The 16,270-nt window shown below is 33.6% G+C and overlaps 2 protein-coding genes across 2 annotated transcripts; both read right to left on the reverse strand.

The window, feature by feature from the left end:
* Positions 1–3,171: 3,171 nt before the first annotated feature.
* Positions 3,172–8,677, reverse strand: LOC127541618 (olfactory receptor 5B12-like). The gene is made up of 2 exons (XM_051966837.1): positions 8,665–8,677; positions 3,172–3,914 (listed from the first exon to the last, which is right to left on the reverse strand). Exons 1-2 carry the CDS (start codon positions 8,675–8,677, stop codon positions 3,172–3,174), a joined length of 756 nt encoding a protein of 251 aa, XP_051822797.1.
* A 6,365-nt stretch (positions 8,678–15,042) lies between these two features.
* LOC127541619 (olfactory receptor 1444-like) lies at positions 15,043–15,987 on the reverse strand. Its single transcript, XM_051966838.1, has one exon. It carries the CDS (start codon positions 15,985–15,987, stop codon positions 15,043–15,045), a length of 945 nt encoding a protein of 314 aa, XP_051822798.1.
* Positions 15,988–16,270: the final 283 nt, after the last annotated feature.

Consider the following 16,270-nt stretch of genomic DNA (forward strand, 5'->3'; position numbering starts at 1 on the left):
AAATATAATCCCTATTTCTAGATTTCTATAAAAAAGCAGTCTAAATGGGTCTCTATCTCATATACAATCACAGCAAATCAATCTTGAGAAATCCTTTATTTGATTTTACAGAAAAAATCAAAATATTAAAAATATCAAACCCTATAGGAATCCCTATCCAAATACTGAAACAGCTAAAGCACCCAAAGAATTGATCAGTTGGAACCGAATTGAAGCTAGAGTTGCCATTATGGTACCATGCTGATATCCTATTGAAATCCCTTTCTTCCACAGAAACCCTTGTAAGTTTCAGGACTACCTTATGATTTATATGCCTTCTTGTAGGTATTCCTACATTGGGTGTTATTAAAGAAGTCACTTTCCACTGAATCTGCACTATCCAAGTAATTCACTGGTTTTGCTGTCCAAGTATGAGGCTGTGTAGGAATTAAATCATTGATCCTCTTTCTCAAAAATATATTGATGATTGATGGTGATGATGCTAATGGCAATAATAATCAGCTATGATTTATATAGTGTTTTAAGTTTTGCAGAATACTTTACATGTGTTATGGCCTTGATTTCTCACAACTCAGGGAGGGAGGTGTTTGTGAAGTTTTTACAGATGCAGAAACTGAGGGTGATAGAATAGATGATTCACTCAGTGACCCAATTAATAATTAGCTGAGAAAAAAATTGGACTGACTGTCTTCCTGACTCGAAGACTTGTGCTATCTCCACTAAATTGCTTTGTTCACTAAGAACCCCTATCCAAGGAGTACCTGGAATTATTCCCTTAGGAAGGCAGTGATCATGAATTAGGTTGATGATCCTTCTCTTTCTCCAAAGACCATGCTGCATCAGGAATTACTTTCTCTCTTTAGGACATTCAGTGGCCAAATGAGAGCCCCAGAATATGGGTCATGGGTTTCTGCTGCAGATCCCTACAAGTGCTTTGATTTCTGCTATCTCGGGCACCAGGGAATATGTTTGATTGGTGTCTAATCTATGCTCAGATGAGGAAGAGAAGGGCAAAAATGATCAGAAACTTGAACTCCCTTTTGCAGTTTCTAATAAATTCATTTGGCTCACCATAATCCTCTATCCAAAGGTGTCATTTTTGTTCCTGGAGAGGCCAGAGACAGGCAGAGACATAGAGAGAAACAGAGACAGAAACAGAAAGAGGCACAGAGAGAGAGATGAGGGAGGGAGAGAGTGAAATGAGATCAAGCCTAGAACCAGACGTACGGGGAGAGAGAGAGAGAGAGAGAGAGAGAGAGAGAGAGAGAGAGAGAGAGAGTGAGTGTGTGTGTGTGTGTGTAGGGAGGGATAAGGGAGGGAAGGAGAGAAAGTGCACAGCTCCTTTTCAATACTATCACAAAGGGTTTTTCCTCCAATGAAAATCTATCTCTTGGGATTGTCTTCAATTCACATAAAGACAGTCTTAGTCTAGGGCACTCAGGTTGTCTTGGGATAGTAGATATGTTTGATGGGTTTTTTTTTTTTTCATTGAATAGGTTTTTCTAATTATATGTAAAGATAGTTTTTTTCCAACATTCGCTTTTAAAAGATTTGGAGTTCCAATATTTCCCCCTTCTTTCTTTTATTCCCTCCTCTCCAAGAAAGCAAGCAATAAGTTACACACACACACACACACACACACACACACACACACACATTTTAAATATATTTTCATATTAATGTTGTGAAAGAAAAATCAAAATAAAAGGGGAAAAATCACAAGAAATAAAAAAAATAAAACAAAGAGATGAAAATGGTATGCTCTGATACATATTCAGTCTCTATAATTCTTTCTCAAAAAGTAGATAGCATTTTCCATGCCAGTATGATGTAATTGTCTTGGATCACTGTATTGTTAGTAAGAACTAAGTCTATCATAGTTGATCATCACACAATATTATATTACTGTGTGCAATGCTCTCCTGGTTTTATTTACCTACATCAGTTCATGTAGTTTTTCCAGTCTTTTCTGAAATCAATTTGTTCATCATTTCAGTCTTAGGCCTGGTCAGGGACTCATATCAGAGAAATCAGGACAGGGAGCTGAGACCAATGGGAACTATGAACTTTGATCTCTCTGAACTTTGAGAGTCTGAAAACTAAAGTAACAGAAAGGAGGGGCCAATAGCTATATGTTGGACCTCCAAATAGAGGAATTCTTAAAGTCATATTGATGTTGATATTATTAACTGTGTGACTCTGGGCAAGTCATTTGACCCCAATTGCCTCAGCATGGACAATAGGTGCCTTTATTCTCTCTCTTCTCTCATTCTCTTCTTAATTTCTTCTACTCTGATTTCTGGTATCATTTCAGTGAAATTTCCCTCTTCAAAAGTTAGCAGTTAAAATGGGGGAGAGAGAAAGGAAAGAACAGTAAAAAAAGGGAAAAGGAGAGAGGAGGAAGAAGAAAAATGGAAAAGGGATGGAGAGGAAGAGAAAGGGGAGAATCCAGTTTACTTTTATTGACCAAAGGAAAGAGTAGAAACCAAGGAGAGTTTGGCTTCATAAAGCTCAATTATTAAATTATTTGGAAGATAAAATGAGTCTTTGTAATTCAGTGAGTAAGAAAATTTCATTTTATGTCATTATATCCCCAATTCCCTAGTACATACAGACTCTAAATTAATGTTTATTTGTAGATTTAGAGCTCTTAAAATGTAATAAAGTAAATCTATCACCTACTTCATCTTAATCATAAAATCACTAATTTTGAGCTGAAAAAGACTGAAATGTTTATCTAGTCCAATACTTTCACTATGCAGATAAGGACATTAAAGCCCATTAAGGTGATTTGACTTGTCTAACTGAACATCAGAAGTAGGATTTGGACTGGGTGTTTTCACTTCCGCACTGCAATGTACTCATGGATATCTATTACGGATCTCTACAAATCAATGGTAGAGACTTTGGTATCATAGCTGGTAAGTGTTAATGTCAGCAACTGAATCCATGTTTCCCCTCATTCTAAGTATAATCCCCTTTCCTCTTATATCACACTGTATCTAGAAAAGGAAGAACTGAGATTTAAGATAATTTATTTAAGATAATATCATGACTTGGGGGCTAAAGTCTAGAGAATGATATTTCAGATTTTGTTTTCTCTTAAGCACAATGCTAAGCCTTATGAAGTCTTTTCCCCCATAAAACTTTCCTGAAAGCCACATGAATCTCTTAATTCCTCATAGTATAGACTAGAGGGTTCAACATGGGAGTGACCATGGTATAGAATATCGAAGTCACTTTGTCTATGTCCATAGAATGGTTAGAGTTGGGTTGTAAGTACATAAAGATGACTGTCCCATAAAATATGGACACCACAGAGAGGTGACAAGTAGAGAAGGCTTTCTGGCAGCCCTTGATAGATTGGATCTTCAGGATGGCAGCAAAGATGCATAATTGGGATATACAGATAAAAAAGTCCAAAAGAGTACCAGCAAATCCTCCTAAGAGAATGAGTATCACTTCATTGATGTATATATCAGAGCAGGAGAGAGCCAGGAGAGGAGGAATGTCACAGGAGAAGTGATGGACCACATTGGAAATACAGAAGGACAGACTAAAGGTCTGTCCAGTTACAATAGCAGAGTTAAAAAATCCACAGACATGTGCAATAATGGTCAGACAAATACATACATTCGATGTCATGGTGGTGGTATAATGTAGGGGCCTACACATATCTCTGTGTTGATAATAGGCCATAACAGTCAGGAGGTAATTTTCTGTGATGACAAAACTTGAAAAGAAGAACATTTGTGTAGCACATCCATTGTAGGATATGACCTTTTCCCCTGTGAGAAAATCAGACATGACCTTGGGTGTGACAACTGAAGAATAACCTAAATCTACCAGAAAAAGGTTACTGAGAAAATAGTACATGGGAGTATGCAAGCAGGAGTCCCAGGAGATAATGGCTACTATCCCCAAGGTCCCCACAAGGATAATGAGGTGAACGTTGTGAGGAAAGGAACTTGAAGCTCTGGAATAGCTATCATTCCTGTGTGAATAAACTCATTCACCTCTGTTCTGTTCTTTATTGATGTCATTTGGGATATGCCTCATTCACCTGAAATAAAAAGAAATTATTATGGACTTTTCAATAGGCAATAAACTGCAAATAGATAATTAAAAGTCAAACAATTGGTAAAAGATACAAAATCATAAAGAATAAAATAGAGGAATCCAAAAATCACATAAAAGAGAATGAGGAAAGATTGAAAAGGATACAATTTAAAAATTGTGAAAAAGTTAACAAAATGAAGAATAAATTAAGAATGTTAAGGAAGAAACAAGTCAGTCATGAAAAAATATTCTAAATCATTATTATTTAGAGAAATACAAATTAAAACAATCATGAGATATATTTTTATACATATAACATTTGCTAAAATGATTAAAGGAAAAAGCAACAAATATTGGAGGGTTATAGGAACAAAGGGACACATTCATTATTGGTAGAATTGTAAACTAATCCAAACATTTGGAAAGTAATTTTGAATTATGCCCGAAGAGTTAGTAAACTGCTTATGCTCTTTGAAGCTGCAAGACCACCATTAAATCTATTTTCAAAGATGATTAAGGAAAAGAAAAAAATATATATGTTCTAGAACATCTATAGCAGTTCTCTTTATGGTAGCAAAGAACTAGAAAGTATGTAAACATTGATCAGTTGGGGGATGGCTAAACGAGTGTATGATTGTGAAAGAATACTACTATGATGTAATGAGGAGCTTGATAATGTTAGGAAAACATGCATAAACTTGCATGAAATAATAAACAGTTTAATGAAAAGAACCAAGAGATCATTGTATAGAGCAACAATAATAATATTTTAAGAACAATCTGGAGGGTCTAAGTCATTTAGACTATTATAAACAACCAAATTAACTCCAAAGGATGGAAGGAAAACCTTCTCTACATCCAAAGAAAGATCTGATAAATAGATGTTTAATATGATTTTACACATTATGTGTCCATGACTACTGATAGCCATCTCTAGGATGGGAGTGTAGGGTAGAGAAAAAAACAAAAAGGTGGGAAATAAAGTAACAATGTAATTTTATTATATATTTAAAAGGAAAATCAAGTTATACATAATAGATTTGTACTTTCATATACAATCATCTTTTTTCTGTTCTATTATGTTATGAGAATTCTTTTATTTCTTAAATTCAGAATATAATAAACAAAATGAAAAAATGATGGTTAAGAAGCTAGGTCAGAGACAAATTTTAGATGACCCTAAGTGCCACAATGAAAGATCTTATTATATCCCAAAGGCAACAGGGAGTATTTGGAGGTCATTGAATAAAGGAGTGATATAAGATCTCAGTGTCATTGTTTTTGAACTTCACAGTCAAAAAAGACTTGGCAATACCTACCACATAAGCACACAGATGTGTGTGTATTATTACTATATCCCAACACAGTTTATTGGAATATAAATGTTCGTATAAAACATTTTCATATTAGTTGTTTTATACAAGAAACCTCAAGTAAAAAAAAAAAACAAAGTGAAAAATATCATACTTCAGTTTGTATTCAATCAGCACAATTCTTCCTCTGGAGTTGTATGATATACTTTATCATCAGTCCTTTGGGATAGTTTTGGATCTTTGAGATCATAGGTGAGAAAAGCTAAGTCATTCTTTGTTCCTCTTTGAATAATATTTCTGTACTGTGAACAATGTTCCCTTAGTTCTATTCACTTCACAATGCATCAGTTCAGTCTTTTTAGGTTTTTCTAAAATCATCCAGTTTGTCATTTCTCATATAGCACAATCATTTTCTATTACAACCATATACTGCATCTCATCTAGTCAATTCCCAATTGTTGAGCATCCCTTTGATTTTCAATTCTTAGCTATAACAAAAAGAGGTGCCATAATTTTGTACTAATAGGTCCTTCCCCCTTTTTGGAGGTCCTTGGTATCTATACCTAGCAGTGGTATTATTGGACCAAAGGGCATGCACAGTTTTATAACCCTTTGTCCATAGGAACTCATCTTTCTGTGATCATTTTCTGGGTTCCTGTCTATGCCATTTATATCTTATTCATTTTGTTCAGAGTGAAATAAAAGCTGTTTTATTTTGCTCATATATTGCCCATATATTTCCTGTGTCAACAGGAATTGAGGAAATATACATTTGGGGAAATCTAGGCTTTGGCTATCACAAGCTTTATTTTGAAAAGTTTCCTGGATTTGATCTAGCTTGTGGCAATGATCAAAAGAAAGAATAAGATGTTTTGTGTCAGCATCCATTCTAAATGGACCTCTAAAATCAAAGGCTTGTTGAGGAAAAGGATAGGGAATCCAGAGTCTTTTACTTTTACTTTTACCTTTTTTCTTTCAAAATTAGATCTTTGATTTCATCAGAATTGGGAATTCCAAACCTCTACTAAAAGAGATCAGTACATGCCTTAAATTTTACAATTTTAGCAAGTTACCTGGGGAGACATAATGCATATAAAGTGGCTTGCCCAAGGACATCAAAGACGGTACCTAAACTGAAGTTACTTGTCTAGCTAGTAGACTATGAACGTTTGATTTATATATTTATTTTTTAAAATATAAGTTTTGACCTCTGAAATCTTTCAAGATATCTTGGGGTTTACAGGCTAGATCTTTCTTTCTTCCTTCCTTCCTTCCTTCCTTCCTTCCTTCCTTCCTTCCTTCCTTCCTTCCTTCCTTCCTTCCTTCCTTCCTTCCTTCCTTCCTTCCTTTCTTTCTTTCTTTCTTTCTTTCTTTCTTTCTTTCTTTCTTTCTTTCTTTCTTTCTTTCTTTCTTTCTTTCTTTCTTTCTTCCTTTCTTTCTTTCTTCCTTTCTTCCTTTCTTCCTTTCTTCCTTTCTTCCTTTCTTCCTTTCTTCCTTCTTCCTTCCTTCTTCTTCCTTCCTTCCTTCCTTCCTTCCTTCCTTCCTTCTTTCTTTCTTTCTTTCTTTCTTTCTTTCTTTCTTTCTTTCTTTCTTTCTTTCTTTCTTTCTCTTTAAGAACTATGCTCTAAATCAAATCATTCCAGCTCTCATTGATCAGTCAGTAGGTTCTAGTCCTACTTCATCGTTGTTTGGGTTTTGATGGCTCAGTGTGGGTGTAATAGCAATTGTTTGTTTTGGCCAGAAACTCTGAGGGTCTTCCCATCCCAAATTGATTTTTTAAATCAGATACAAGAAGACATTTCTTGCCTCTTGTCTTACCTACTTTTAAGTACTGAAAGGTCATTCCCTTAAAGTAAGGCTTGTTTAAAACATTAGTTTTAAAAAAACCAAGGACTCTCATCTGGGGCCATTTCTGATGAAGCTGAAGTCTGGCACCAAATTATGCACCAAATGATGAGATTTAGTTAAATGATGAGGTAAGAGTAGCAATTTCTAGTTTAAAATATGAGGCACAAGGCTCAAAGCATATGTGAAGAATTCACAGTGGCTTCCTCTTTTCAACAAGGAACTTTTATTTCCAAGAAGTTATGAACAAAATGAAGATGTAAAATAGATAACAGGAGTGGTAAATATGAAATAGTATTGGAGAGCATATAGTTTTTTTTTTAGGGTTTATAACCTTTTATAAGTTTTTTTAATTAACAATGGAAAAATAAGTTCTCTAGGAGAAAGAAAACATTCCATGAGGAGGGAGTGTGCCAGTAATTGACAGGCTAAATCCATAAAGGAGTTTAGCACCCTTAAAAAGTTAATTAGCTATCATAAGGAGAAAGACACCATGAGACATGGGAGTAAGGATTAGAGGAAAGAAATTTTGAGGTAAAATGCCACGGTGGGTTAATCCCAAAAGGGGTCAGCAAAGATGGCGGAGGCTATGGGCAAATTTACATGGGAAATTTAATTTCAGGGCTTTGACATCATGACTTGGCTTTCTGATTAGATAAAGTAAGGTGGGATTTCCCAAGACCTCCACAAGTGTGGGATCATAACGCTAAGCTGGTTACCCTCAATATCTTTTCCTGTTTACTCTGGGAATATTGTAATCTTATTAGTACTTCAGGCTTTCTCTGCCAGCACCATTTAATTACCTAGGACTTCATCAATTTCCAGTCATTCATATCTTGCCACTAGACCCAGAAGGCATTGAAGGACAAAGTTAGGTTGGTGACATTTCAGTCTTCCATCACTTAAATACCATTTACCTGAATGTGATGGCGTTACCTACTTGATATCATTGGTGTTCTCACAACGATACATTTTTCCTTATTTTCTTTTGAAAGTATATTTTCTATTTTTCAAGTTAGACATAAATTCCTTGAAGGCACATTTGGCTTGTATTCTCAAGACCAATGAATGGAATATTTAATTGAACTGTTGAATTTCAGTCAACACAATTAAATATTTCGATCTTACCTTGCCTATCTATAAGAGGATAACATTTATATTAAATAAAATCATAAAGTATTTACAAAGACGGGGCTGTAAAATAGAGTTGTTTTTTTTCCCCTTTATATATTTTGACAATGATATGTGATAATGATGAGACTACTCTGTAAAGCATATGAACAAATTTATTGAGGCAGTTAGGCTTAGTGAATAGAGCTAAGGACTTAAATTTGAAAAACACTTGGGATAAAATTGTGCCTCAGATACTTAATATCTATGTGAGCTTGAATAATTCATATAAATTTCCCATCTGGAAAATGGAGATAATGACAAATGTAGCACTTACCTTTCCGGGTCATTGTGAGTTTCAAATGAGACCATTACTGTAAAGCATTTTGAAAAGCCTAAAGCAAAATATAAACAAAAGATGTCACTATTGAGCTTAAAACCATTTCTTTTCTTAATTTTAAATCTGTCTCAAACTTATGATTTGTAGACAATATGCCCTTACTTTTATTCACTGATCTGTTGCTAAATGTTCATTATCATAAGTCCTCTCAGATTGCTGCTTTACTTAAAGCCCAACAATAGGTGGTGAAAACAGGAGCATGGAGCATGGTTCATAATTAATAATTGTCCTTTATAAAACCTGTAAAGTTTGCAAAGCATCTTCTGTATTTTATCTTATTTGAACCTCACAATAAGCTTATGAGGATGATTTATACATGTTGTTATCTTAATTTTATGGTTGATACTAAGACTCAGAGTGATGAAATAATTTGCCTATGCTTTCACAAGTAATAATTTTTAGAATCAAGATCTAAAACTAATCATTAAGATCCCAGATCCAAAATCTTAAAGCATAATGCCATACTATCCCCAAGGTGAGTTTTCAAATCTTAAATTGGATTTTTCAGAACCTGACTGGTTCATGGAAAAAGGTTGATGGGTTTTTGTAGGGGATAGATGGTCACACACTTTTACAAGAGGTCCAGGACTTGAAACCTAAGACCAATGAAGTTGAATATGATGAAGAAAGTCTCCTCTAGTACCTGTCCTAAATCTGCCTCTTATTTATTAATTTAGTCTTATTGTTTTCTGTGCCTTAGTTTCATGATCTGTAAAATTGTGATAATTAAAAATGTCTATCGTTCCTCTTGCAAAGACCTTATTAACTATGTTCCTGAAGATTACATGGATATAAAGGTCTGATAATCTAATGATTCAAAGGCATACCATAGACATAGTTTAATGAGTTCTAAGCAAAGAAGTTGACAAAGTCTCTCTTGCTAATATGAAGACAAGATATAGAGAGATAGGTGGGAAATTAGACTCTAGTGGAGAACCCCAAGAATCTGTCTTTAGTCCTGCAGTCAATATTTTTATCATCATCAGAATGTCCCTATTTCTAGATTTTTCTGAAAATTGGTTTAAATTGGTCTCCATCTCCATTTTCTTCTCATACAAATGGGTCTCCATATCCTAGATGCAAAAGCAGAGCATGATTCAATCATTTATGGAACTAAGTTAACATTGAGAAATCCTTTATGTCATCTTAGAGAAAAAAAATCAAAATATGCAAAAATCCTCACAAGATAAGCAAATGCAGAAACATCTAAACCACCCAAAGAATTGTCCAGTTAGGACAGAATTGAAACTAGGGTTGATATCATTTTGAATTCAGAACATCCTGACTCCAATCCAAGTGATCTATCCATTGTAGCAGAGCTGCCTCTTTAAAGTACTTTAAATATATTGGATCATTTGATCCCCACAACAACTTTGTGACATACATGGCAAACAAGACAATTTGATTTTATACTGCCTGAAAAAACACCGTATCCAGACATAACAAAGGTGATCCTCTCTATTCTGAATTTGGAGCAACATATTCATTTGTAAGTTCTACACTTTAGGAAGAACATTGATAAGCTAGAGATTTTGCAGAGGAGTTCATCTAGGATGGAGAAGGACTTTCAAATTTTTCCATATTGGGATTAGTGGAAGGAACTGGGTTTTTTTAGTTTAGTGATTAAGGTTATCTTTAAGTATCTGAAGGACTGACAGACATATGGGGGAAGGAATTGATGTGATGTATGTGCACTCAAAGGGAAAAATCAGGAATAAAGTATAGAAGTTAAGAAGAAGCAAATTCAGATTTAATGTAAAGAAAACATCACAAAATAGTGTTATTCAGATGTAAAAGGAACTGCTTTAACATATACTGGATTTTCCTTCACTAATGTTTTGAGGGAAGAGCTAAAGGACCAGTTCCACACACAAGACAAACACTACACACACACACACTTATATAGTGCTTCTAATGCATATAAAAAAAACTTTACAAATATTAACCCATGTATTCAAATAATAATATTACTTATTATCTTTATTTTCTAGATAAGGAAACTGACATAAGCAGAGGTTAAGTGACTTGTTTAGGTTCACAGATTGAGTGTTTACTACTGGATTTGGACATAAGCCTTCCTGAACATGAATTCAGCATTGTACCAACTGTGACAGTTAGCTATTTCTGTAATTATTAATTATAAAATAAGATCAGTTAGTACAATTTAAGAGGAGCAAAATTAACTATGTAATGGAACTAGCAACTACAAGTAAATTCTCTCGAGTTTAAGGAACTTATTATGTATAATTTTTTTTTACTGATAATAAAATAATATCAAACAGTTGTATGGCATTGTAAGGTTTGCATTCACCTCATAACAATTATTCATAATGAATGTGCAGGTCATCTTAATTTGTGAATCTCCTCTACCTTCTCTTTATTTTGGGTGATTATCTTTGAGCTGAAAGTTCCAAACTAGAGATGATATGGATGGAACAACATTATGTTATTGAAGACCCATCAGGGACTAACAATCTCTGGGTCACAGCCTCTTCATCTAAGAAATAGAGAGGTTTGTACCATTTGATACCTAATAATGTTTCAAATTCGAAATCCTACAATTCTGAGACCTTTTGACTTACTTTATGATTATGTCTGTTGCTGAATCAAATAAAAACACCTAACACTGATCCTTATAAGTTAATAGGGGTAAGATGAAATTTATTCATCAGAAGACTGAATAAGCAAATTAATTTATATAGAATTGTCATTTTTATTATCTTGACTTGGCCTAACCATAGCAGTTAATGTGTCTGTGATTATTTAACTCGGTCTTTAACAATTAACAATTTAACAATTGTATGGTCCCTGTATTTGTCTTAGTGTTCTGCTACCCAGAGTGATTTTTTAAGATAAAATTCCAATATTTTAATATAACAGGTTTTCTAAATAATCTCAATAGTAATTGCCAGCTAATTCTCAGACTGTAGAAAAACTTGTTCCTGGCTCCTTCATACCAATGCCTAGATTCAATAGTGACTGAGCATCTGTGGGTGGCCAAGGAATACTGTATATATCAGAATTCTGAAGTCTTTCTAAATTTCTACTTTTGCATTTATCCTTTACCCTTTTGCATTTATCATCATTTAATTGAAACTATTCTTTCCTATTACAAGTGATTCCTTTTTATTTCTCCTTTTGGGGTAACTTTTAACATTAATTTTTTAAAATTGAGTTTTAAATTCTCTCCTTTGCACTCCTCCCCTACCCATTGGAAAGGCAATCTATATGATATCAGTTATATGTGTGGTCATACAAAAATCTATTTTCATATATTAGTCTTGTTGCAGAAAAAAACCCCAATCCTTAACAAAAAAAGAAAACAAAAAAACATGTATTAGTGATGTTGCAAAACAAAAATCCAACACCCACAAAAAACAAAGCAAAAAAACTCACAATAAGGAAAGTGAAAAAATAGTAAATTTACATTTGCACCAATTTCTTCTCTGGAGGTAGATAGCATTTTTCACTATGGATTCTTGGAATAGTTTTATATTAGATCATTCTCTTGATGAGGATGGCTATATCATTTATAATTGACCATTGCGTTGCCATTTTTCAACTATATCCAACTCTTTTTAACCTTATTTAGGGTTTTCTTGGCAAAGATACTGGAGTGGTTTGACATTTCTCCTCCAGCTGATTTCGAGTTGAGGAAGTGAGGCAAACAAAACTAAGCTAAGAGACTTGATCAAGATTATACAAGATTGTTTTAATGATAATCCCTTTGTCGTATAGTTGAAAACCTGGTACTAGTAGTCTCATTTTTCCCCTTTTGATCTGATTTTTGGGGGCAACATGACAAATATGAAAATATGTTTAAAAGAATTGCATATATTTAATGTACATCAGATTGCTTGCTGTCTTGAAGAGTTAAAGTGAAGAGAGAGGAGAGGGGAGGATAAGGAAAAAAAATTTGAACCATAAGGTGAATATTGAAAATTCTCTTTGCATGTATTTGGAAAAATAAAATACTACTAGTATATAACAAAGGGATTATCATTAAAACAATCTTGTAGTGGCTAAGAGATAGAGTGGTATATTAATGGAGGAGATTAAGTTTACAATGCACAGTAAAGTGGTGTAATATATAGAGTACTAGAGTCAGGATGACATCTTCATCAGTTCAAATCTGGCTTCAGACACTAGCTATGTAATCACATTCATTTTCATCAGTATTGTTATTCTTGACCTTTTGTTCTTTCAGAAGAATTTTTTTTATTATTTTTCAGGCATTATAAAATGATTCTCTGGTAGTTTGATTGGGATAAGACTGAATAAGCAAATTAATTTAGATAGAGTTGTCATTTTATTATCTTGACTTGGCCTACTCATAGCAATTAATGTCTGTGATTATTTAACTCTGTCTTTATTTGTATGAAGTATTTTACAATTGTGCTCATATGGTCCCTGTATTTGTCTTAGTTTTCTGCTGCCCAGAGTGATTTTTTTTTCTATGTGAATTTGACACTACTAATCTTTCAATTTTTGAATAAAGACTGTCATTTTCTGTATTAGCTGTCCTTCCTAGATTTGTGTCATATGCAGATCTGATAAACATATAATCTATGCCTTTATTCCAGCCATTGAATAAAAAAATGCAAACATTAACTAAAATAAGACCAATTATGATTTCTCATGATTTTATTCTAGAGACTATATATATCACTCATTTAATGTGTTTAATATATTATTTTTCCCAGTTACATGTAAAACAATTTAAAAAAAAACATTTATTTTTAAAGCTTTAATTTCTGGATTCTCTCCCTTCTTCCTTCTAGCCATGTCCCCTCCCACTGAGAAGACACATTTGAAGGTAACCACATATACCATTAAGATGGTATATCTTAATATAGCATCTACTCTTGGAGTCCATCCATTCAATCATTTTTGCATATCTCTGTATTGTTATCTAATATTTATCTTTCCATCTCCACAATAATGAAATACTTTATGAAAATGTTTATTAAAATCAAAGTATATTTTATCCACAGCAGTTTCTTCATGTGTTTAGAAATCATGTGGAAAAAAGAAAGCTGTCAGTATAGATTCATTGATGCTTATTTTTAAATGTAGCCATGCTGATTCTTTTTTCATTTTAATAGTATTTTATTAGAATTTTCAACATTCACCTTTGCAAAACCTTGTGTTACATATTTTTGTCCCTCTCTTCCTTTCTCTCCACTACTCAAGACAACAAGCAATCTGATATAGGTTAAACATATGCAAATCTTTTGAACATATTTTCATATTTGTAATGTTGTTCCAAATATCAGATTAAAAAGGAAAAATGAGATTTTTGATATATCAAAATCATTGTTCCATTATTCCAGTCATTTTCAACTCTTTATAACATAATTTGGGAATAGTCTGCCATTTCCTCCCCCAGCTCACTTTAAAAAAAAAGGGGGGGGGAATTGAGGTAAATAGAATTAAGTGACTTGCCCAAAAAAGAAAAATCCTAAAATTTTGCCTTTGATGTGACATATTCTCCTGGAAGGATAAAATAAAGGCCACTACCTTTAAATGACCACTGTGAGAAAGTATATAATATTAACATTTTTGTCTGCATAATTTAAAATAATATAATTATGATTCAAGATATTAAAATATAAATATATTAAAAATAAAATAAAAATAAAAAATATAAAAAATGCTGAATCCTTAGGAGTCATTTCTATATTTACAATGAAACTAAACATGAACTCACATACCTTACCTCCAAAAATCAGAATGAAGAAATATGGACAAGAATTATGAAAAATAATGTTAGTTATAAGCCCATATGAATAATCAAGAGTTGTATTAAAATGCTACTAATGCTTTTGGTGTAATTTATTTCTGACCTGAGTCTATCTAGTTCCTAGCCAGAAATTAACACCATAAAAGCTACACAAATTTTAAGATGAATTAAATAGGAAGTCATGTGTCATAAGCTATAGCATGATTAGTGAAATCAAATTGTCATTTGTACCATATTAAAGGGAACAAAGAACCATTTATTAAATATAATTTTAAACTTAAAAGTATTCCTGTTATGAATACAAATGAAGAAATACATGATGAAAGAGATTAAATGCCTTCTTGAGGGACACAAAACAGAAAATTGTCACAATAAATATTCACCCTTGTGATATCTTCTGATTCAAACTTCAATACTGCACAATATGTCTTCTGGGAAATATAAAATCAACATTTCTTCACTTTAAAAATTAATCTGAGTTAACTTAGATATAGGAGATTTATAATGAGACTTTTCATGAATTAGCATTGATAAAGTATAATTTGAAATTCTAAAACCATCTTCAAACTTTTTTATATATCTAATGGATATTTTTTCCCAGTGGCTTTTCTAAAAGCATTCTTGACTTCCTTGTTCCTCAAGCTATAGACTAAAGGATTTAGCATGGGAATGATTATAGTGTAGAATACTGATGCCATTTTATCTGTGTCCATTGAATGGCTTGAGCTGGGCTGAAAGTACATGAAGATGATTGTCCCATAAAAAATGGACACAGTTGTGAGATGGGAAGCACAGGTAGAGAAGGCCTTATGCCGCCCTTCAGAAGAGTGAATCCTTAGGATGGCAATGAAAATGAATACATAGGATGTCACTATTACCAAGAGGGTGAAAGATACATTAAATCCTGCTAAAATAAAGACCACCATCTCAGTGATATGGATATCAGAACAGGAGAGAACCAAGAGTGGAGGAATGTCACAGAAAAAGTGATGGATCACATTGGAACCACAAAAGGAGAGGTGAAAGGTACATCCGATGTTAATGGATGACTGAAGGAAGCTACAGATATAAACCCCAATCGCCAACCGAATACAAACGCTCAGTGTCATGGTGGTGCTATAATGTAGGGGCTTACATACTGCTGCATGGCGATCATATGCCATCACAGCTAGAAGAAAACAATCCACACTTGCAAAGGTCGTGAAGAAGAACATTTGTGCGGCACATCCATTATAAGAGATGACTTTGTCCCCTGTGAGGAATCCAGCTATTACCTTGGGAGTAACAGCAGAAGAATATCCCAAATCCACCAAAGACAGATTACTGAGGAAAAAATACATTGGGTTATGGAGATGGGTGTCCCAGGAGATCAGCACTACCATACCAAGGTTTCCCAACAGAGTGATCAAATAAATAATAGTGAAAATTATGAAGAGAGGGATCTGAAGTTCTGGGGTATCTGTTAACCCCATAAGAATGAATTCATTCACTTCTGAGTGATTTTCCAAAGATGCCATTTCAGGATAGGGTTGCTCACCTGTAACAAGACAGAAATCAGCAGAAGTAACTCAGCATAGTTAAATCTGAAGCATTAATGATGATCAAAGTGTGAACAAAAGCACAAGAGAGCAGCTAAAAATATAGATGGTCATAGTTTCTACTGCAACTCCCCATAAACTCCTGACTAATGTTTCCAATTTTTTTTCACTCTACTATAGGCTCAATAATTTCAAAGGTATAATAGTAAGCCTCATTGTCAGGAAGTGCATCTTTGCTCTGATGAAAATCATCATGGGAAGC

Source organism: Antechinus flavipes, chromosome 6 (assembly GCF_016432865.1).
Source record: "Antechinus flavipes isolate AdamAnt ecotype Samford, QLD, Australia chromosome 6, AdamAnt_v2, whole genome shotgun sequence".
NCBI classification, from domain to species: Eukaryota; Metazoa; Chordata; class Mammalia; order Dasyuromorphia; family Dasyuridae; genus Antechinus; species Antechinus flavipes.